Below are 21,809 nucleotides of genomic sequence, written 5' to 3'. Positions count from 1 at the left end.
AAGCTATCCGGCTGTTCTCATTTTGAAGTATTACCCTCGTTCTTTCATAATGAGCTCGGGTTTCGGCAACCAGTGTACCACCTTTCTTTGTCGAATCTTCCCTGAGCAGGAATGATGAAGACTTCATGTCATGTAGTGGGATAACTCAAAACCTGAGAATTCATAACGAGCTGCAAAGAAAGTACGCAAGATTTCAAAGCCCCAACTTTGGATCTCGTTTTATGCAGCAAACGATCTGGCTCATCAACTTTAGGGGAAAGAAAGCCTATATGGCAAGGAAGGCGGTGGTACGCAAGTTTTTTTCTGAGTTTACTTGCTACATGGTCTCTGCTAAAGCCTCCTTCCTCATGCTATGAGCGAAGGGGAAAGAACTACTATCTAATCTTGATTGGATTGCATCAACCGCGTAACCGGGATCGCCGAAGGTTGCATGCTCGTGAGATTCGACACAGCACGTCGGTAGAGGCCTGCAATCCCAAGTTTCCCCTTCCTCTCGACCGTCGGGGGCTCCTGAACCCTCCCATCACTTTGCACCAGAATGGAATCCAAACCAACCCGAGGACTCATGTTAAGCTTCTTGGGCATAACAATGCGTCGGAACGAAGGTGTGCGAGGAGCCATACAGCGGGGCCCAGACACAGAAGATTTTGTGATTCTTCTGCGATCCTGCAACTTCTCTTCGCCAGGGCTTCCAGTTGGAGAGGCACTTTTCGTTGCAGAGGAACTACCCTCAACCCGGACCAATCTCCTTTCTTCACTTGGAGATGAAACTTCAGTTGGCTCTGACACCATCTTAAGTACAGTGTTATCCTTTGCATCCTTGATCCAAGCATGATTCTTCGCATCTGCAACGGTGAACCGCTTTTTGACGTCTACTTGAAGCAACCCGTGGATGAATTCCTGTGCTTGGAGGGATATACTATTCCATGCTTTGCCTCCAAAGTCAAACGCTCCCATGGCAGTGTTTTTGAATATCCCGGAGATGCTTGTCCCATTGAAAGGTAACTCGCCGCTGAGCATGTAAAATGCCGAAGCCCCTACGGACCATAGATCGACTGCCGCAGTATACCTGTTGCTAGTTAGCACTTCAGGAGCCAGGAATGATGGCGTTCCCATTCGTCCTCGCAATTCCTTGCTAGTCGTTGCCCCTGGGGTTATGGTACCGCTGAGACCGAAGTCCGCAAGCTTGACATCAAAAAAAGCTTCAGTCTTCTTAAGCAGTATATTAGCCGGCTTGATGTCTCTGTGAACGATACCACGACTGTGCAAAAACTCCACAGCATTGAGTACTTGGCCGATGATGAGCGCGGCATCGTCTTCTGGGATACTTTCAACCTCTTCTAAGATGCCCTCAAGAGATGTACCACCGTGTTCCATGACAATGAACAGTTGATCAATCGTGTTGAAGATATCCAAAGTCCTGACAACGTTGGGGTGACGTACGTCCTTCAAGGCGAATTTGGTCTCCTGTTTAATAGCGGCTGCTTGATTCATAAGCTCCCCATTTTTCTTCATGGATTTCACGGCGACAGTTTCCTGCTCTGAAATGTCTATGCCTTTCTGAACTTCTGCAAAGTTTCCGTGTCCAATCAATTCTTGCAGGTCGTAAAAACTTGTCACTTTTCGCCGCGAAGCACGACGGAGATGGAACTCCCACGTGCATGCATCTGCCTCGGTAAACGACTGGAGGCGAATCTTAGAAGTCTGGGCGTCCAAGACTATCAACAATCCCCGGCTATGCGTCCTCGAAATTGTTGCTTTCCAGACGTTGATGGACCATTTCACGGAGTCGCTGGGATCATTCCTGCATTCCAATACGCTGTCGAATAGCTTGAAGTGACGAGCTTTCATTTGAGGACTGCGACGACCGCGCTTGAGGAGGTATCCTGCATAGGATGGCGGATCCCCATTTCTGAAATTGGCCATCTTAGGGTTGTGAGAGTCAGTCGTTTGATGTCGAGAAAGTGCTGGGGAAGGCAAAGAGCGTCGATTTGTGTGTCTTGAAGGAAGTTGAGATAGGAGGTGGGGTCTGATGTTTAAGATCCTTTTATACTGAGAACAGCTCGCAGTTTACAGAGACAGATGGCGGATGGATGGAATCTGGAAGATACGCAGTCAAGGTAGACTCTCTTTCAGGCTTCCAGATGTTTTCTGTGATGCTGTCGGTGATTTAGCGGGGCTCGTACAACTAGAAGGATATCTGAAGTTCCTGTGACGTTCTCAGACATACTTTCATATTTACGTGCATCTTAACTATAGTGTGTGGTGTCTTTTCTAAGTAACAGTGGACTCAGTACATTCATCCTGTTAGGTTGTCGCAGCAGATCCCGCGTGTATCCATTAGAGAACTTCTCCGAGCCAACATTCTCAACAATAGCACATTTTCCATCCATCGACAGGACTGAAAAGTTATCACGCCTTGTGCTATGGAGATATAGCCGTACACTAAATTGAATACTATGAAAGGCATGTAACTGAAAGACTAGTACGGCTTGAAGGCCGCAGAATTTGGGGAAGACTCGCTGTTTTGGTGGGTCTTCTAAAGTTAGACGAATATCTGAAACGGGAGCCACCGGTTCCGAGAAAACCAAACTGACAGTTGCAGCAAGTTCTCCAAGCCAGGGATTTCCCAAAATTGCGCTTGTGCGTGGATTTCTGAATACAATCCTTCCAGTCGCTTAGCTCACCTTCCGCTCCCCATTTTGTGATACGTATCTTCGCAGGAAAGAGAGCTTGGTACAGAACAGTACACGAGAAAAGTACAGTGACACGTAAGGTACTGTACTGACACACCCATCTACGGAGAAGGTGAAAGGCAACAGCCTATTGGATATTTCGAACGGTGCCATGGCATCGTTCCGTAACAGGCACGGGAAATCGAAGCAGTGTGAAGGAAGAGTAGAACGCACGACCGCACTTTATCGATTTCTTTGTTCCACAGTAGAATGTGATGGACAGATGAGCACAAAAAACAGTGACCCTTCTGTATCTTTTGAGGAGCATGAAAGGGCATGTGGATCCGATTTTGTACGTTTACTTGAACTCTCATGCATACATTTTCTTTTAAGTTGTCGAAATCACGTTCATCACTTAGCAGAACTTCAAATGAGCATGCCAGAAGTGACGAAGAAGAAAATTCTACAGTTCCTCTCAGGTTTTGTTGTTCCATTATTCCAAAACAGAAAGCAGTTCCCGGGAAATGCTCCCAAAGCCTTCCACCATTCCCCACTCCGTACTCTTCATTATGATGAGCTTCCATGTGCGGGGAGGTATGCATTCTGGGCCCGATGACCGAATCTGTCCCCACCATATGGTCTTTCCCTATGGCCCTATGGCGCAGTACGTAAGGATCTCTTGAAAGTCATTCCCTGTTCCTCGATTCACCGTTTGCAGTCCGTTCCACCCTGGAAGGAAACCTTACCGTTGCATATTGAGAGTGGCAACTTTCCTTCTCTTGCCCATTCAGGGTTGTTTTTTAACCTTTCATGCTGAGGAATGAAACGGGGGGTGGTTTCTTACAACCACACAAACAACATGACAAAAGGCATTCAGCGTTGGTATGAGCATGCTAGGTTCACGGCATTGCAGGAACTCCACTTGTCCTTAGCCAAAGTTTACTCTTCAAAAAAAAACTTGTTTGCAAATAGGTTGCAAGCAAAAGTGGATACACTAAAATCTGCGTTGAGGGAAGAATGGAGATACTGTGCAGACCTAGAGGACAAGCAATAGTCTCCGTTTAATTTTCGTATTCCTTCATTCATGCCCTTCACGCGCCTGAATCTTATAGTAACCTTTCAACCCCACAAGATATGGGACCTTCCCCCGAAACCAACCGTTTAGGGGAGGACACAAAATAGATTGGTGTATTGACTTTTCAGGTTTTTTTTCCGGGTTAAATTGTCGCGAGTACGAATCGCGAAGCACATAAGACCGCGGCAACAATTTCGTTTGAATACATATTTCTCTCATTTTCCTCTATATTGCATACCCAGTTCCATCAAAGCAACACACGGCAAAGTATTTGCAAAATCTATGCATCAGAGACGGCAACGACATCTACTTTTTCTCCTATTCTTGCTCCTCATGTAAACGTTCTCCAAACAGCCATGGGTTTGAACTGTAAAAAGTACTCACCAGCCCAGTTGGAATAGCATGCTGTACAGTATAAAATAAATATTCTACCATTAATACCCTCTATGCTGCTCTCGAGTATGGAATATTACATTCTGTTTTTGTGACAGTAGCTTTCCGCTGCCACTGGTCCACACCGGCAGCTCTGGGAAACGATTGTGAGAAATGGAGACACGGAAAATGAGACCAAGCTATTCCTGAGACGAGAAGTGGTGTAGCTGGGGTTCTGTCTACCCTGTATTCTTTATTGGGTTGAGCGCGTTCTGCTTATATACTGTTTAGGTTGCGTGTAGCTCTACTACGGGAAAAGGGTGTTGATAGAGTTCCCATTCGTTCAATCAACTGTTCCGACGGCCACAAGGTATACGCATTTCCCATGACAATCAGGAGCAGTATGTTGCCAACCTCCTAAGGCTTGTCGCCTTCCCTTTGTCCCATTTGTAGTGAGAGCATTGTTATACCAAAGCAATCATTGTTGTACTGTATACTTGCAAGAGCATTACTGCCCGCAACAGCTATCCCCAGGATTTGGCCATCTAAAAACATGTGCCTCACTCATGAAAGCATGCTTTTGCCCAAAAAGCTTGACCAGATGCAAATACTGGGGCTTGGAGTCAACAAGTCATGACAACGACATAAAAAGTGTGTTCCCGCAGCGCAGGGTTCCGAGACTTCACATACACAGTCTGGCACAAAGTATGGACCTAGTGTGTATCGAACCGTTAGTCCTCATAAGAAGACAAGAGTTATTCTGTTTTTTCTAGACAACGCAAACCGCGATTTAAGTTCTGTTTTTTTGCAACTAGAAGTTCATCACTACAGGTAAAGGACCTGCTCGTCAATTCTAGCGAAAACGATTTCGTTGATGCACATAAAGCTGTTCAAAAGAAATGGTTGGCTTACAGTAAGCATTTCTCTTTAAGCTAAATTTATACCACTGGCATAGAGACGTTCCTTAGAGTACATTCTATTCGGTTATACCTTCGCTAATTTATTAACGAGTCAACCCACCAAAGAAAAATGGAAACCGTAGAACGCTTAGTCGGATAGACACTAGGTATTGATGTTCTGGAAAGGAAACGGTGTTGCTAAATGAAGAACACTATAGATTCGGTACACAAATTAACATCATAGAAGTTCAAATTTAGACGAACGCAGGACGTGAATGCAGATGTGACTGTATTTCTCACAGTTAATGAAAGATGACCTGACATCAGAAGGGCAAGGACAAGTGCTCGACTTGCTGACTACTGTCTGGCAGAGGAGCCCCGTGAATAGAATACAACTAAGCTGTGTTGAAAGCAACTCCTCCATTATACAAGTTTACTATGGAATGTTGCAGTCTAAATCTGACGGTTTCCATACTCAGATGCATGTATAGATATTCGTAGTGCATCAAATGTACATAGCAAAAACAAAGACAAGGAAATGCATCACTTCATATATCTTTCGATCGAAAGTACTCTGCCCCAATCTGCGCCATTTATGTCCCTTCAGTCCTTTTCTGCTCCCCGTGTTTACAACGAGATCTCCGACTATGTGTTGCGTATTCACAAAGAATATGTTGTGCTAAGACTTAAACGAGGACACGCACTCTAACGAAGGCAGGGGCAGTGCTGCTTTAAAGGATATGGAAATGAACTTTCATTCGCTGAACTCCAGCCATATTAGACGCTTCCCATCCCATACCGTCAAGTGACGGCCTGACGGCGAGCAACGATTACGCTGAAATTCCCCAAGGTCGAGGGTAGCGAGGCATTTCTCTTCGCTTTCTGTAACATGAAACACAGACTTTCCTCGCACTCTGAGGTTGCTAGTCACCACCTCATCGATTTCTTCTTCTGTAGCGACGTCCCATACGCGCCTTCCGTCCAACGCTTCAGAGATCACACTCGATCCATCCGGTAACCACTCTAATGTCCTAACCGAGCTCTCATGTTCACCCAGAACCATTCCAGAGCCCTTTCCATTCACTACGTCCCAGATGCGTACCGTAGTGTCATAGCCCCCGGTTGCCAACTGCAATCCATCTGGTGACCACGCCACGCATTGCACAGCTTTGTTATGCCCACGTAATGGTTCTCCAACTGCCTTCATAGTCTTTGCTTTCCAGATATTGACTGTCCCATCCACTCCGGCAGACGCCAGATGTGACCCGTCCGGTGACCAACCTACACCTTGAACAGAACCTTGATGCCCGGACGGTATGCCTCCCACTGCTTCACCCGTCTGCATATCCCAGATCCTAACTCCGTCCCCTTCCCCAGCGGAAGCCAGCCATGACCCATCTGGTGACCACGACAAGCACAAAATGACACCGCAGCAGTTCAGTGACTCTCCTACTACTCTGCCAGCATCCGAATCCCATATCACTACTGATTCTTTCCCAATCCCAAAAGCCAACCGAGACCCATTCGGAGACCATGCGCCGAGCTCTCCCAAAGTTTCACGTCCTGGTTTGACCTCTTGAATAACTTTTCCTGTCTCTACGTCCCAAATTTGAAATACTTTGTTTGCTCCCCAGCACCCCAAGCGCGATCCATCTGGTGACCAAGAGACGCAACTAGCAAAATCGTTCCGTAAGCACGAACCGCTTCTCGTGGCTTTTTGGTCCTCGACTCTCCATATTGTTACTTTCGCATCAGCAGCACCAACGGCCAGCTGAGTCCCATCCGGTGACCATTCCACGCAATGGGCTGCATTCCCGGGCTGAAACAGTACCCTTTCCTTTGCCTCACTGGTCTTCACATCCCAGACCCGAACAGTTCCATCAGCTCCCCCAGATGCCAGCTGCATCCCGTCTGTAGACCATGACACGCAATGGACCGAACCACCATGTCCCTTCAGTGCTGTTTGCACAGCCTTGCCTGTCTCGACATTCCAGATCCAAACTGAGTCATCCCAACCTCCAGAAGCCAAATGAAAGCCATTTGGTGACCATGCAATGCAGGAGATATTGCTACCCTCGCCCCGAAATATCTCTTTCATAACTCTTTGATTTTCCAGATTCCAGATCAGTATTGTCTTGCCAGCCCCTGCTGACGCCAACTGCTTGCCATCCAGCGACCACGCCAGGCACATTATGTAACCCACATTCCCAAGTAATACGTTTCCAAGTGTCCTCCTAGCGTTCACATCCCAAATCTTCACATCGTTCTTATACTCACCAAAAGCTAGCCGTGAGCCATCAGGTGACCACGCGGCACATACGACAGCATTTTCGTCCTCTCCTATCGCTTTCCCAATAGTTTTCCTTTTTCTCACATCCCAAACTTCCATTCTCCCATTCTTGTATATTATAGCTGCATGATCTCCATCCTTTGAAACGTAGACGCGGCGGACTTGCGAGCCAAAACTGCTCTCAGAGCTCAAAATCTCGTCGGAAACGACGGGATCTTCGGCACCAATACCGCCGTCGACGTTAGAATCCCTCGTTTCATTCTGCTGTCTTTGTAGTGTTGAGCTCTCCTTCAACTCTCCACTTACAAAAGTATCAACAAAGGCGCCTTTCGCGCTTCGTCCCCAAATAAGTATGTTTTCCTTTCCCTGAAATGCACTAAGTCCGTACACCCTTCCGCTGCATAGTAGTATGAATTGCAGAACACCTGGAGCACTCAAGCAGGGCCTCATGGCCCTCAGCCAGGGCTTGTCCGCATATTTCTCAATGTCTGCGCTGTATTTCTGTAATAACTTCGAGTGGTCAGCAACATCGATCAGCCGTGCGTGCAACTGAAACCAGACTTCTTCAGTGTTTTGCGACACAAACGGTGCGCATAATCGCGCCGCCTCTGCAATCATCTTCAGCGACCACGACGTACTTCTGCGCTCCATCTTGTTGTCGTTTCCTTCTTCCAACTGGTGTCGTAGAATTCCAAAGTCTCCTTCAAGTCCCAAAATTTCCCTGCCAACCAGCCTTCTCACTACCCATTCCGGATCTGTCAGTAACTCACTCAAATCTACTACATGGCCTGCGCCGAGCAAATGACGACTGACATTGTTTCGCACATAGTCATCTTCAAATATATCATCCTTGGCCCATCTGTCGCTCCCTGCACCTGCACCTAAATATCTCTTCGATTGCCAGCGGCGTGCAATCTTTTCGTGCCACTTCTTTACTTCCCCATGCTTCCTGCATTTGTCCTCCACAAAGTCCAGCTGGAGATCATGAAGTGTAATTCCAGGACACTGGCTCCCGTTCAAAATCCTATCTCTTCGTTCTGCTAAACTTCCTGCCGAAAACACGTTCAGTACTTCAGTCACTTCGTCTTCGTCTTCAAGTCCCCACAGCAATCCAAGGACGCTCACGGGCAACCACCCTTGGCGGAGTATCACAACAACAGAGCGATACATCTCGTCATACGTCATCGGGCATCCAATCTCTGAAAGCAGCGTCTCGTCGAGCATCTTCAGTGACGTCTCAAACGCTGATCGCAGAGTCTCGTAGGCGTCACAACTTACTTTACCATTAATAAGGCGTCCTGGATGCTTTCCGAGCAGACGCAAATATTCATTCCATATCTCTCTTAAATTAACGTCGCGAGCATTCCTCCTACGCATGCTGATCGCGCTACCAGCAACAGATAACGCCATGGGGAGTCCACCGCATAAATCTAACGTCTTATTCACCAATTCTCGGTAGTCTTTCACTTCTTCTTCTGCTAGTCCTGCAGACCGAAGCAAGATCTCGCGAGACACTTCTCGGCTTCTTTTGGAAAACTCAACGGCCTCGCTGTTGCCCACAACGCTCCAATCACGCGTTGTGAAAGCCAAACGGCTGCCCTTTTTGGTATCAACAATCTCGCATAATCGTCGCACAATATCGCGGCCCACATCGTTCTTGTCCCACACGTCATCGACGAGCAGCAAGCTCCTTTGGCCGGAGAACCATCGCCTCGCCTCGGACACCGCGCCGTCAATACTCTCTTCTTCAAGCACAGACTTTGCAACCTTGACCCCACCACTTTGCTTCGCAATACGTGCCACACGACGCACGACATCTGCCTCAGTGCAGTCTTTGCCCAGCACGATCCAGTATATCCCACCGGAGAGGTGCTCTTGCACGTCTGCATCGGTCGCAAGCCCTTTCAGCGCGCAAGACTTGCCCACGCCTCCCATGCCCTTCATGCCGACAGTGCGGTCCATACTCGTGCCGACCGCTCCGACACTGCGCACCAGTTCGCTTCGCAGCACCGCTTGCTTGAGTTGCGCTTCTACGGTTATATCTGCTGCATGGGTTCCCTTCGAGTCGCGCGTGGAGCTGAACTTGAGAACGACGTGAGGCGGGTTACTTGGAACATCATAGCATGGATGAAACTCGTCGCGGTTGTCAATCGTTGAAGTGAGATTCTGTATAGCGGCCGTGATTTTTGCCGGTCCTTCAGCCTTGGCGAAAAATTTGGTGAGGTCAAGCAGCGCATTGTCAAGCTTTTCAGCGAGCGCGGACTGCTCAGTGACCCACTCGCTGACGGTTTTCGCGCGCACAAAGCGATATCGAGAAGTTTCGAGCCTTGCCGATATGCTTTGAATGTCGGCGTACACTGCGTGCATGCTTTGAGAGAAGGATTGGAGTTGGTGGTCAAACTCGGCCAGGACGATTGCGGAAAACTTCATCTCATTCTCCTTCCGGATAGTGTGCACGCGTGCGACACGGGCCTTGATATCGTCAAAACGCCGGGAGAGATCTCTGACTAGCTGTGGGTTCTTGCAGGCCTTGGCGAAGCGGTCCTGCACTTCATGGTAGTAGACGGATAGCGTCTCGGCGATGGAGATGGCGTCGCCAATAGACCATGGGTTCGTTGCAAGTCGAATGTGGCTGGGGTGCCCTTGGCACGGCGAGTATAGCTGCAGCGCATGGACGCTAGTTCAGATGGGCGGTGTCGTGAAGTGCTCGCTCTTGAACGATGTTGTTGGGTGTGTTAGTGTGGTGCAAGATCGATACCTTCCGTTTACTGATGCCTATCGTGTCTCTACCTTATAAGGGAATGGGAGGGATCAGTGAGACGGCGGTGAATAAAGATGATCTAATTGCGCTGTCGTGCGTGTGCTACGTGTGCACGTATGGCTCTCATGACAGCGGCGGCATGCTGGTGCGGCGTCGGCACTTGTTTGTATGGCTCTCATGACACTCCCCCTGTCGACGGCGCAGCAGTCTTGGCGTCTGCAGTCTGCTGGGTTGTGAGTTGCAGCTTGGGTAGGAGGCGCGTGTATGCTTGGCGCCGGAGGGGTTTTGTGAGGATGTCCGCCAGTTGCTCGTCGGTGGGGACATGGGCGAGGGTGATTGTTCCCTTTTGTGACTGGTGCGTCAGATAGTGGTGACGCAAGTCTATGAATTTTCGCCGCTTTGTCGGTCCTGTGCTGTTCGCAACGTGGATTGCTGACTGATTGTCAATCCTCAGGGGTGTTGGCTTGGTCGACAGCATGTGGATGTCCTTGAGCATGCGTCGGATCCATGTTGTTTGTTGAGCGGCTGCTGTTGCCGCTATGTACTCAGCCTCGCAGGTGGACAGAGCAGTGATGTTTTGCTTGAGGGATCCCCAACAAATCGGTGTTCCATTGTAGGTGTGTAGGGTCCCTGAGATGGACTTTCTGTCCATTATGTCCGCTGCGAAGTCCGCGTCTGCATAGGAGATGAGAAGGTCCTGTGTCGACTCTTTGCTGGTGGACTTGCCAGCTCGGAAGATGAGGCCTGTCGTGGGGGTACGTTTTAGGTACCGAATCAGTCGCATTAACGCGCTCCAATGCCTCTGTGTCGGCTTGTTGGCCGCGACGGCGAGTCGGTTTGTCAGGAAATATATGTCAGGCCGGGTGGAGTCGGCGACATATCGGAGGTCCCCAATTAGTTGTTGGTATTTTTTGAGGGTTTCCATTTGGATCTCATCGGTGTCCGTTGGTTTGTGAAGCATTACTCCGTCGCAGTACGGAGTTTCCTTGCCGTTGCACTGCGCCATGTCTGCTTGTTCAACTATGTAGTTGATTGCATTAGGCTGGGAGACATGGATGTCTCCATTTGTGCTTCGCTGTACAGTCCATCCTAGGAATGTTTTGTGCTCTCCTAGGCGCTTGATGTTGTACGCTTTGGCTAATGCTTTTGCGAACTCCTCCTTGAGCTCGGCTTTTGACGCGACTACAGTAAAATCATCCATGCTTACTGCGGCCATGATGAGGTTCTTTCCAGTCTTTTTTGACCAAAGGCAGAGGTCAGCTTCGCTTTGTTGGAACTTGCTTTTGCGTAGTAGGGCGAATACTGCTGTCAGGTAGGTGTGTCCTGCAGAGGGCGTCCCATATATGTTCATGTTCAACTTGCCTCCTTGGCATGGGTGCTTGTATGTGCCGTTGAAACGGGGTGGTTGTTTCACGTACACTTGTTCGCTGCCGTTGTGTGCGAATTTCTCATGTAGATATGCTGACTTGATATCGATGTGCTCTATGTGCATGCGGTGTGTTGCTGCTATGCCGAACAGTGTCCTTACAGTTGTTTTATCCGCCATATAAGTTGTCGTTTTGGCAGGGTCAAAGTGCTTGTGTGGCACCATCTTGTCTCCGCGTGCTGAGCATCGCGCTTTTCTCGATGCTATTTCTCCTGCGCTGTTTCTCTTGTATCGGTATCCCATTTTTAGAGGTATGAGTTTTACTTTTTTGGGGAGGTTGGCATCTGGTGTCCATTGTACGACGTTCATTTTGTCTAGGTTTTCCAATTCCACGGTGTGTGCCTTTTCCCACTCTGCTGCGTCGGGATATTTTTTGGCTTGGGTTGTGCTGGCAGGGGCTGGTGTTGTGCGTGTCACTCGTGTGGGTGTGCGGTGTGGAGTAAACGCCTTCCTCGCGTGTGTGCATGACGCTGCGGGGTCATTTGCTCTGTGGTAGGGTTGGAAGTTGACACAGCGCATTCTTCGAGGCTTGTTGGTTTTTGTTTCGAGTACCATGATGTGGTGCTCATCTATCCCATGTAAGTATCTGGCGGGGGTGGCTCTTGGGGCGAGTTTGGATATTTGTTTCCTGTTGGCCAGTTCCGGGATTGTCCCTAGTTGCCCGAATAGGAGAAATTGGGGGACTCTGGGGGTGGTGTTGGTCCACGTTGTGAATGGCAGAGAGTTGGTGGAGTGGTGTAGTATGTTATTATACTTGAATGCTGCGTCTCTGACGGCGTCTTCCCAGTGAGTTTTGGGGAGACCACTGTGGTGCAGCGCTGCTCTTGCAGAATTCATCAGGGTTCCGTTGATCCTCTCTGCTATGCCGTTCTGTTGGGGTGTGTGCGGCACTGTAGTGCTGTGCATGACATTTTGTGAGCGATACATTCTGGTCGCATATTTGGATATATATTCTTTAGCGTTGTCCGTGTGTAACAGCTTGGGCTTGCATCCTTTCCTTTGTTTGAGTGCTGTAAGTATTTTGTTCAGTCGGTGCGGTGTCTCAGCTCGTGATTCCAAGAAGTCGACAATGAGGTATCTTGATTTCGTGTCAATTATCGTGAGTATGTACTTGTTTCCTTGGCGTGAGGGCGGGTTGAACGGTCCGCATATGTCACTGCTGAACGCTGCTCCTACTGGGTATCTGTGTGTGGTTGGGTAGTGCGGGGCCGGTTGTTGTTTCGCGGCTGCGCAGCTTGAGCAGGTCATGCGTGGGGGTCTTTGTCTCAATGTGGGTGGGAGGTTGGGCAGCAGGCCGAGCTTTGCCATTTTTTGAAGCGTGGCGGGGCGTATGTGATTGAATATCACATGGTAATGGTGGAAGTCCCGTTCGACTGCGGGGTGTGCCGGAGTGTACGGCGGTGGCGCGGGGTTGTGCGCTACATGCAGAGGTATTCTTTTTACTGTCGGCGCCACTTGTCCGAGTGTTGGTATGCTGCTTGGTGTAGGTTTGGCCGTCGTCCTATTTTTTTGGGCTTGCGGTGCTTTCGTGGGCGTAATTTTTCTTGCGGGGGCGGTCCTTGCTGCCATAATATTTCCTTTCTCCTTGGGTACTTGCAGGTAGTACATTCCCTTGGAGAATTTTGCTTTGGCTACAGTCTGCGGTGGGCTTATGCTCGTATCTAGGATGAGTGCTTGTGTGGGTGTGAATCTGACTTCTCCCCATTGCACTGCAATGTCGTGTACGGAGAGCAAGTTGGCGCGCAGTGCGGGGTTGGCAATGGCAGGGATCCGTATCTGTCTATTCGTGCCGGTCGGGATGTGGAGCATCCCCTTCAGGTTCTTCCTCCTCGAGGGCCTGGTATACAGTGCTGTCGTCATACTCGTCGTCGGCGTTGGCGAGTTGTCCTGTGTTTTCTGACATGAGACGGGTGGGCTCCTGAGTCGAGAGCATAATGCTTACCTTCAGGTTCTTCCTCCTCGAGGGCCTGGTATACAGTGCTGTCGTCATACTCGTCGTCGGCGTTGGCGAGTTGTCCTGTGGTGGTCTGGCGCTGCGGATGGGTGCTGCGCGCGGGAGGCCGCTTGTGGTTAATGGGGGTGGTCCATTGCTTACTGCGGGGCATTGGGGTCGCCGTGCCTTGGTGAGGCAGAGGATTTTGGCGGGGCGGATCGGTGCGCCATTGGGCTTGCCGTGGTTGGTACGGGGCGCCTCTTCCTGGCCTTCTGCCGCGTGAGCGGGGTGGCGGGGGCGGGGTTTTGATCTCTGGTACCCATGGCGCCGGGTGGGGCATGCCTTGTGGTTCTTGGTCGCGGTTGGCCTGCTTTTCTTCGTCTCGCACTTGTACTGCCTTCAGGCGTTGTGCGAGATTATTGATGTTGGTGGGGACTGTGTTGTTTGCGATCCACATGTCCGCAAGGTGGCGGAGTGACGGGTGCGAGCTGAGGCCGTTGATTATGAATTCAATGGTGACTGCTTCATCTTGCTGGATGCTGGGGTATCGGGCCATTCTCATTTTCATCCGGATTTTCCTGTGTTTTGCGATGTAGTCTTCAATGTCTCCCCCTGCCGTCAGCTTGGTTCGCTGGGCTTCTTGTTTTAGGATGAGGTGCGTAGTCGGGGTGGAGTCCGTGAAGTGGGCCGTGATTTCGGCAACCAGTTGTTGCGGTGTGACGGTGGACTCTAGGTCTATCGTACTTGCTAGATCGGATGGCAGGCTTGTCATTATGGTCATGCGCAAGAATGCGCATTTTCTCCTGTAGATGTGATGCTGCGGGCTTGTGATGGGCGGCGGTGGTGTATCAAGGGCTGCCTCGACATTGTTGATGATCGCGATGTCTTGCAATGTTTGTTTCCATATGCCGTAATTGGTCCCGTCGCTGAGGAGAGCGGGGAGGTGACCAAGCATTTTTGTGTCGATCGACGGAGTTATGGGTTCCATTTCTTGCGTTGAAGACTTGGCGATCGGGGTGGGCTCGACGCGGTGTTGCGGAGCTGTGGTTTCCTGCTCTACGGTGGTGTCCGGAGCGGTTTCTTCGGGCTCTACGGCGGTGGTCGGAGCGGTTTCTTCGGGCTCTACGGCGGTGGCCGGAGCGCTTACAAGGGCCTCTACGCGCGTGCGCGGACTTAGTACGGGGGCGACGGGGCTGGTGGGTGCCGTGGTGTTGTCGTCTTGACCTGGTCCGGGGCGATATTCGAGGTGCCTTTGATCGTCTTGCAGTGGGGCGATTTTCGGGTCCATAACCTGTGGTGCAAGATCGATACCTTCCGTTTACTGATGCCTATCGTGTCTCTACCTTATAAGGGAATGGGAGGGATCAGTGAGACGGCGGTGAATAAAGATGATCTAATTGCGCTGTCGTGCGTGTGCTACGTGTGCACGTATGGCTCTCATGACAGTTAGCTACATGCGGAGGGGAATGAGTAGAATGGTGACGAGGAGGTCTTGTGGGACCGAGAGCAGCTGATTTTATGCCACGTCCTCCTATTTCGCATGTTCCACACGTGTAACCATTGGACACGGAATACACGTGGAACACATGGACATATATCATAGCGATATACCAACCCAGATTCAAACATGGTCTCTTTTCAACATCTATTGCCTTGACGCAAATACCGCACGGATATCTTCATCATTAATATGTTTTCAGAGATTTGCGCTCTCTAACCACGTCGCTCTACGCTTAACTACTTTGTCGCAACAGCTCTCTCAACTTTTGTAGCTGTGTTACATGAAATGAAAGTCATGCATCGCGGACATTGGGCGTATTTCTGTTCGCCTTCTTTTCATGTGAAGGGTGAATAGTCTATGGTAAAAGGAAAGATGCCTCATTCTTCCAGGGGGAGACAGCCGAGGGTTCACTATTATGGACCGGAGGCACGGGCCGAGGCAGCCTCTGCCACCTGGCCTAAGAGTATCATGACCGTGCCTTCGATTGTCGAAGGGACGACATGAGAACACTTCGTTGTTTGGTATTTCGCTATGCATTGGGGCAGGCCAGACGCGCAGCCCATCTCAGAACCGCATTGTTTCATGGTCGAAGGAGGGATGACGCCGACGCGGCATGTCGAAAAGAGAGAAGAACGCCAAGTGTTTGTTGTCATGTCGAGATGACCGACCACTTGCGCCACAACACGCCTTTAATGTCCGTCGTCCCATTACAGCAGTCCGTCCTCGTCATCGTGGGGAGCAATTTCGTTACCGAGATTTTAGCGTGCTATATGAGAGATGGAACATACTTATATGTTAACTTTTAGAACGCACATACTCATACAGTGCCACAGAAAAAAGAGGGCCTTCTGCAAAGCATTGTCCGAGTTTCTTTCACATCAATAGCAGCACTGTGCTTCTAAAAAAGGACTTCATCACTTACAGCCAAACTGTAAGTGCTGTCGAGTAATCTTCTCCGAACGTGGCAAAGACACCTTTCAACTTGCTTTTCTCGCAGGGGCTGGGCTATTCTCTCGTTCCTTCGTCAATCACCCTTGCCTGCAAGACTGTCGACGCCAAATCTAGTAGATGCAGGGTTCGCGCCGATCGAAGCGCATGGTTGCAGCCGTGGAAGAACAATGTACGCTTGCTTCATCGAACAGCCACCAGTGACTCTCTTTCAACTACCGGCTGCTCCTTTCACATTTCGACAGCAACATCCATTCATGAGAGTCGTAATTATCCGCATTATTGACGAACATCAGCAGCGAGAGACGCGAGAGAGCTTGTGTGACCCGTGTCTTGAGGGAGAATTCAAAGCCGTCTTGCTCGACAAAGGGATCAAATGGATTCATGAAAAGCTTTACGAGCGCAATGCTCCAGTTCGCACAGCCTGATGAGATTCGGCCTGATGATTTTGAATCTCAATAAAATTTCTCGACGGGATGCCGGAGAGAGTTGTTGCAGTAACGGCTTGAAAAATGCTCGCCAAGACTCTTTCAAGTGGGTGCCACCTAGTAAAGCCTTGTTGACCAGTCGAGCTGCTAAACTTCATATAGTGTGCATGTTTTCCGGCGCTTTCGTGTCTCATTAGTCACGACCTTTATCCCTAAATTTAAATATATATGTACCATAAAAACGTAGAAAGGTTCTACATCGCGTCCACATAATTTGCAATCTCTTCTGAATGGATGAAGTGCAACAGAGGAATGATTTGCATCCAAAATAATGAAATATCAGCTGCCGAGTTGTTGCGTAGCAGTGGTTGATGTTCGGGTCGGAGTCTGTTCATTTTAGAAACATCATAGCACCCACTTCGCCTTGTTTCTGGTAGCGCATTCGCTTTGGGAGGCAGAAGGGTCGGGGCGAAAACAGCTGACTTGTTCCTCCATACGTTTTAAGTCTTTTCTATACCGCTGTGTCTATGAGCTATCATTCACGATTCGCCTCCAGCGCTTTCCATGTGAAACAACGAGGACTTTTGTTTAGCATAAGTTTCAATCTATTCGTAAATCTAAGGAGCGGAAGATATGCCATATCATTACTGCAGGAAAGAGGCAAGTCCACGAAATGGCGGAACGAAACGAGTGACGCATGAGAAGCATTGTGTACTCACTATCAATTTAAGTAACGTATCTGTTGCTTCTTCACATATTCAAGTTCAGGGGGGAGAGCCATTACGGACGTGCCACAAACAAGGGGATCCAGCAGAGCGAAACAAGGCATCAAATTTTATGAATAAAGAAGAAGGGTCATGGACCAATCGTAAACTGGTTCGATATGGCGCGAAAGTATGAATGAAAGTTGGAACGAGAAAACCGCAATTTTAGGGAGCTCGGGCATGCAAAAACGGTTACTTTATTCAACCTGAGAGGCAGATATTTGAATTAGGAAAAGTGCTGTCAGTCTCAACTCGATGGATAAAACTGGCAGGAACACCCCAGAATCGCAGCTTCAAGCCGGCTCAGCCTGTTTTCTGTACTTTTAGAGCACAGCACCCTGTACTGTCCAACTTGCATGAAGACTCACATTTTCCAGCTTGCTCTAAACAAGCTCCTGCATGGAGGAACGGAGGGATGCCAGACACTAGTTCACTTGAATAGCGCTGTTTCAATGGATACTTTTCGCTCTCATTGGACGGAGACGGAGAATGAGTGATACCCTGTTCCGTATCTGACTAAGATCTAAATGTATCCGATATTAGAGATCTATTTCCCGTTGCTATCTTTCTTACACATAGCAAGAAGACAACAAGCTTCTATATCGCTGCCACTCAAACGTTTCAAATCCCTGCATACATCAACCCTAGCATCGCGACAACAACCTCACCGAGAGCACACCAATCTTTCGACATCTTTGCGAGAGCTCACTCACTTATCGCCTCTCTCTGCAAGCCAAAAAGGTATTGACGTCAAAGGTGGACCGCAAACATCTCTCTACGGGGGAGTAAGGACATTTTAGCCAAACAACCTTCTTCCCTTCCCTTTACTCTTCGAAGAATGTCGTCAAGTTTCCAGGAATCTCAAATGCTGAACATCAGAAATGACGACCCAGCGTCTATGGAAGGATTCCTTCTCCAACGTGGCCAACGAACCTTGCGAATGAACATTCTCCACTTCAAATTGTTCGACAATGTACTGGAATGCAGAGATGGTCCCTGCTGCACACCGACCTGGTCTGTCAGCGTATTGGACGCAACTATTTCGAGGGTTCATAAGCGTGGTATTGTGATCACCTTGAACGGCGACAAATCCAAAATTCGCTTGCGAGCTAGGTCCAATGGGGAAGCATGTGCATGGGAATTTCATCTCCGACGGGCTTCCCAGCGAAAGATCACAGATCGTTACGAGTTACAGGATAGAATTGGAGAAGGGAATTTTGCGGAGGTGGTGAATGGAATAGAGAAGTCGACCAGAAAAACGGTTGCAGTGAAAATAATGGAGAAGGAACCCGATGAAGTCGACCAAACACGAGCGATAGACTGTGAGGTCGAATTCGTGCGGAAAGATGTTCAGCACCCCAATGTGGTAAAGACTCTAGACGTATTCAACACAATCGACAAGCTGTTCATCGTCATGGAACATGGGGGAAAGTCTCTTCAAGCCATCATGCATGAGCAAGGGACTCTCTCAGAACGCGAGACAGCACACATCGTGGATCAGCTACTGGATGCTTTAGAGCATTTGCACAGTCAAGGAATTGTCCATAGGGACATCAAGCCGGACAACGTGCTTGTAAGTGAGAACATGTCGCCCTTCGATGCCAAGCTGACGGATTTTGGGCTTTGTGGAATGATGTCTCCCACGTCAAACAAGCAGAGTTTGGAAGGCACAATTGGTACTCCAGCTTTCATTGCACCTGAGGTATTGACAGAATCAAAACACGGTCGGGCTGTTGATCTATGGTCTCTGGGAGTGCTCACGTATGAAATGCTCAGTGGAGGATTGCCATTTACGGGGCTTACCATGTCAGCAGTTTTAGAAAAAGTTGAGATCGGCTCGTTTGGATTCTATGGAGCTGTTTGGAATGATGTTTCAGAAAGCGCGAAGGACTTCGTTCGTGGTTTGCTGAAAGTGAAAGTTGGGGAGCGGTTATCAGTTCAAGAGGCGAAGAAACACAGATGGATTCAAGGTGAATCAAACAGAGATGGAATGCCGAATGTTTCCAGCTTGAACGCTGAAGTTTGTGAAGCCTCTTCTGTAAGCGATGGGACTCTAGTATGTCCGTCTTCAAACGATGCTTCGGAGGTCCATTCCATTGGTGGAACTTTGACTTCTTTCGTAGACAAGCAGGAGGAACACGGTCGGTCATGGGGGGTTGCAATGAGGGAAAGACTGTCAAATGCCGACACGTTTGGGTCATTTCGACGCTTAACATCTTTCGGAAGTATTGAGATGAGCCCTCTTGAGGACAGAAAAGCCCTCAGAGAAACTGGGAGGGAGCGAAGGCCAACACGGAGAGTTGTCGAAGGCCAGAAACCAATAATGGAAAAAACTTCTGCCTCTCTTCGACCTACGATCAATTTAGGGAGTATGCTAATCGAATCTCTGCAGAGAGGAGCAAGCTCGGATGAGACGGGGACGAAACCACAAGAAAGCTTTCGATCAGTGATTGGAAAGCTACCTAAAATGGCCAAACGAGCCATATCGTTTCGACCCCACCGGCGCCCAAGAGAGATGGAAATGGGTCACTCTCACGACTCTACTTCCTTTGGCGATGCTCGAACAAGCCGGTGGATGGCATGCAGAAAGCTTTTGGGGCAATTGCCGTCGGTAACAAAACTTCGAACCTTCTTTCCCACCCAGACTCATGCTTCTCTTGGCGATACGGAAGCAGCCCGAGCGAGCTACGGCAGATTAGAAAGGGGAGAGACTTTGGTAATGCGAAAGCACGTTGTTTCATTCTCCTCGCGCGAGAGTCAGCGCGATTCGCAGCCCACAGCGTTCCAGATTGAGGCGGGGAGAGACATGGCTCCCGCTGACAAGTACGACGAGATTCCGCTGCTCGGCAGCCCGAGCGAGGCGCATGACAAGTCGTCCGAGACCGAGCCGAGGAAGGACATTGCAGGCACCGATAAGTGCGAGAAGAGTCGCCCACCCGACAACCTACGCGACTCGCAGCCCGAGTGGGTTAAAAGCGAGGCGGGGAAAGAAATTGCAACCGACGACATACCGCGAGGTGAGAGAACGCACGATGCGCACCCCAAGTCGCCCAAGAGTGAGGCAAGAAAGGGTATTGCCCCCGCTACCCAGTGTGACGACATTCCGCTGGGCAACAGCCCGCGAGAGGCGCATGGAAAGTCGGCCAAGAGCGAGGCTGGTAGAGATATTGCAAGCGCCGACAAGCGCGACGAGGATCAAAATGTAGGTGAAAAGGACAGACGTGGTCCCGATCGGGGGTTGCACGCGGTTTGCGTTGAAAGGCTTCAAGGACAGCGAGTTGGCGAACAATTCTGTTCACACCTCCCTTGAATAACTCAAGGACAGGTGTAGTCTTCTTCAAGCGATCATAGCTGGCTACTTTGTAACATTCGCCTGGGTCGTTTTTGGTTTAGGATAGATACACTTGCTAAGCATCGTGATAAACTAGCTGTTTCACGACCTGGCTCGGCATCCTTCCGTTCACCACACATGGGCACGATAAGCGCGGCCACGCTCGCTGCACGGATAGATGAAGCGAGTAGAAGAGAGGCAGACACCACGCCTCGACAACTTTCGTTTTGCAGTTGGCGCAGCCTTGAGCCAGGCAGCACTCCCCGTCCAAGCCTGCACCTTCGCCCTTTCCCGCGCCAAAAAGAAAAGGAAATGGATCACTCTCTTGACCCTGATTCCTTGCCGCCGTTTGGACAAGCCGTTGGATCGCATGCAGAACGCTTTTGGGAGAGTGGCCTACATTCCGACACTGCATTCCTACATCCACGGTTTTGCGGAATCTTTTCGCCGGTGTGCTTCTCTGAGCCATACAGAGAGGGATCGAACAAGCTACGGCATCGCGGAAAGGGGGGAGTGTTCGTTAACCTGAAGGCGGTCCGTCTTATGTTTGCATTCGAGATCCAGTGCGATTCACAGCCCAAGTCCGTCACGACCAAAGCTGAGATGGACATGGCAGTCGCGGTCACATGCGATGAGCCCCCGGCGCTGGACAGCCTGCGCAATTCGCAATCGACGCCGCTCAAGAGCGAGGCGGGGAAACGCATGGCAGCCGCGGACAATTGCGACGCGAACTCATGGCAGGCGGAAAGGACAAGCGTCTTCGCGAACAGAGATTGCCCTTGGCGTGCCGCAACAAGTTTCAATGATATCCAGATGCCAGGCATTTCTGTTTACAGCGTGCTCCAGTAGACCCAGGCACAGATGTGGACTTCTTCAAACGACCATTGCTTGCCACTCCGTAGCCATTCGCCTCCTCTACCCAGCACACCGTGACAAGCCAGCTCTTCCGCGATCCAGCGCCCGCTCCTTCCGCTGGCTCCACACCGGCCCGCGCCGAAAAAAAGGGACCCCTCGCTCGCCGAGCCGCGCCCCAACCACGGTGTCACCGTCAGCCACCGCCCCGAGCCAGCGCGGCCCGTCGTGCGCCGCCCTTCCACAGCGCGGCGATCCCCGTGGAGGAGCCGCGCGATCGCCGGCCGCGGCGGGCTCACGGCCTCGCCCGGTTGCAGCTCCGCGCGGAATGCATGCGCGCGTTAATTGTAGCGAAATCGCGTCCAGCCCGTCGGCCGGCACCGCCGCGCACGCTCTTGCGCCCATTGTACTACGCTTCACCGACGAAGCGGGGAAGGTTATGTACGGCATAGTGAGCCCGCCCCGGCGAGACGTCGCCTCCCCCCCGCCCCGCGCGTCCCAGCAAGTAGAACATGCATGCCTCGGCGACCGCAGTGTCGAGAGCCCTCTTCCGC

At 50.2% G+C, this 21,809-nt stretch overlaps 4 protein-coding genes across 4 annotated transcripts; 1 reads left to right on the top strand and 3 right to left on the bottom strand.

Annotated features, from left to right (window-relative positions):
* Positions 1–378: 378 nt before the first annotated feature.
* On the bottom strand, positions 379–1,926 carry CHC_T00008538001 (Serine/threonine protein kinase). Its single transcript, XM_005715389.1, has one exon. The coding sequence runs from the start codon at positions 1,924–1,926 to the stop codon at positions 379–381; it is 1,548 nt and encodes a 515-aa protein (XP_005715446.1).
* Positions 1,927–5,775: 3,849 nt separating this feature from the next.
* CHC_T00008484001 (WD40-repeat containing protein) lies at positions 5,776–9,246 on the bottom strand. Its single transcript, XM_005715388.1, has one exon. It carries the CDS (start codon positions 9,244–9,246, stop codon positions 5,776–5,778), a length of 3,471 nt encoding a protein of 1,156 aa, XP_005715445.1.
* Positions 9,247–15,345: 6,099 nt separating this feature from the next.
* On the bottom strand, positions 15,346–15,516 carry CHC_T00004147001 (hypothetical protein). The gene has a single exon (XM_005715387.1). The coding sequence runs from the start codon at positions 15,514–15,516 to the stop codon at positions 15,346–15,348; it is 171 nt and encodes a 56-aa protein (XP_005715444.1).
* Positions 15,517–17,910: 2,394 nt separating this feature from the next.
* On the top strand, positions 17,911–20,382 carry CHC_T00008589001 (Serine/threonine protein kinase). Its single transcript, XM_005715386.1, has one exon. It carries the CDS (start codon positions 17,911–17,913, stop codon positions 20,380–20,382), a length of 2,472 nt encoding a protein of 823 aa, XP_005715443.1.
* The last annotated feature ends 1,427 nt before the right edge of the window (positions 20,383–21,809 follow it).

The sequence above is a fragment of the Chondrus crispus genome, genomic scaffold (assembly GCF_000350225.1).
Source record: "Chondrus crispus Stackhouse genomic scaffold, scaffold_215, whole genome shotgun sequence".
Classification (NCBI taxonomy): Eukaryota; Rhodophyta; class Florideophyceae; order Gigartinales; family Gigartinaceae; genus Chondrus; species Chondrus crispus.
The sequence above is the reverse complement of the archived record's forward strand: the minus strand, read 5'-3'. Positions and strand labels throughout refer to the sequence as shown.

Excerpts from the sequence above, each read along its gene's own strand:
- CHC_T00004147001 (XM_005715387.1), bottom strand. The coding sequence starts at position 15,516 with ATGAAACAATGCGGTTCTGAGATGGGCTGCGCGTCTGGCCTGCCCCAA.
- CHC_T00008589001 (XM_005715386.1), top strand. The coding sequence starts at position 17,911 with ATGTCGTCAAGTTTCCAGGAATCTCAAATGCTGAACATCAGAAATGAC.
- CHC_T00008538001 (XM_005715389.1), bottom strand. The coding sequence starts at position 1,926 with ATGGCCAATTTCAGAAATGGGGATCCGCCATCCTATGCAGGATACCTC.
- CHC_T00008484001 (XM_005715388.1), bottom strand. The coding sequence starts at position 9,246 with ATGGGAGGCGTGGGCAAGTCTTGCGCGCTGAAAGGGCTTGCGACCGAT.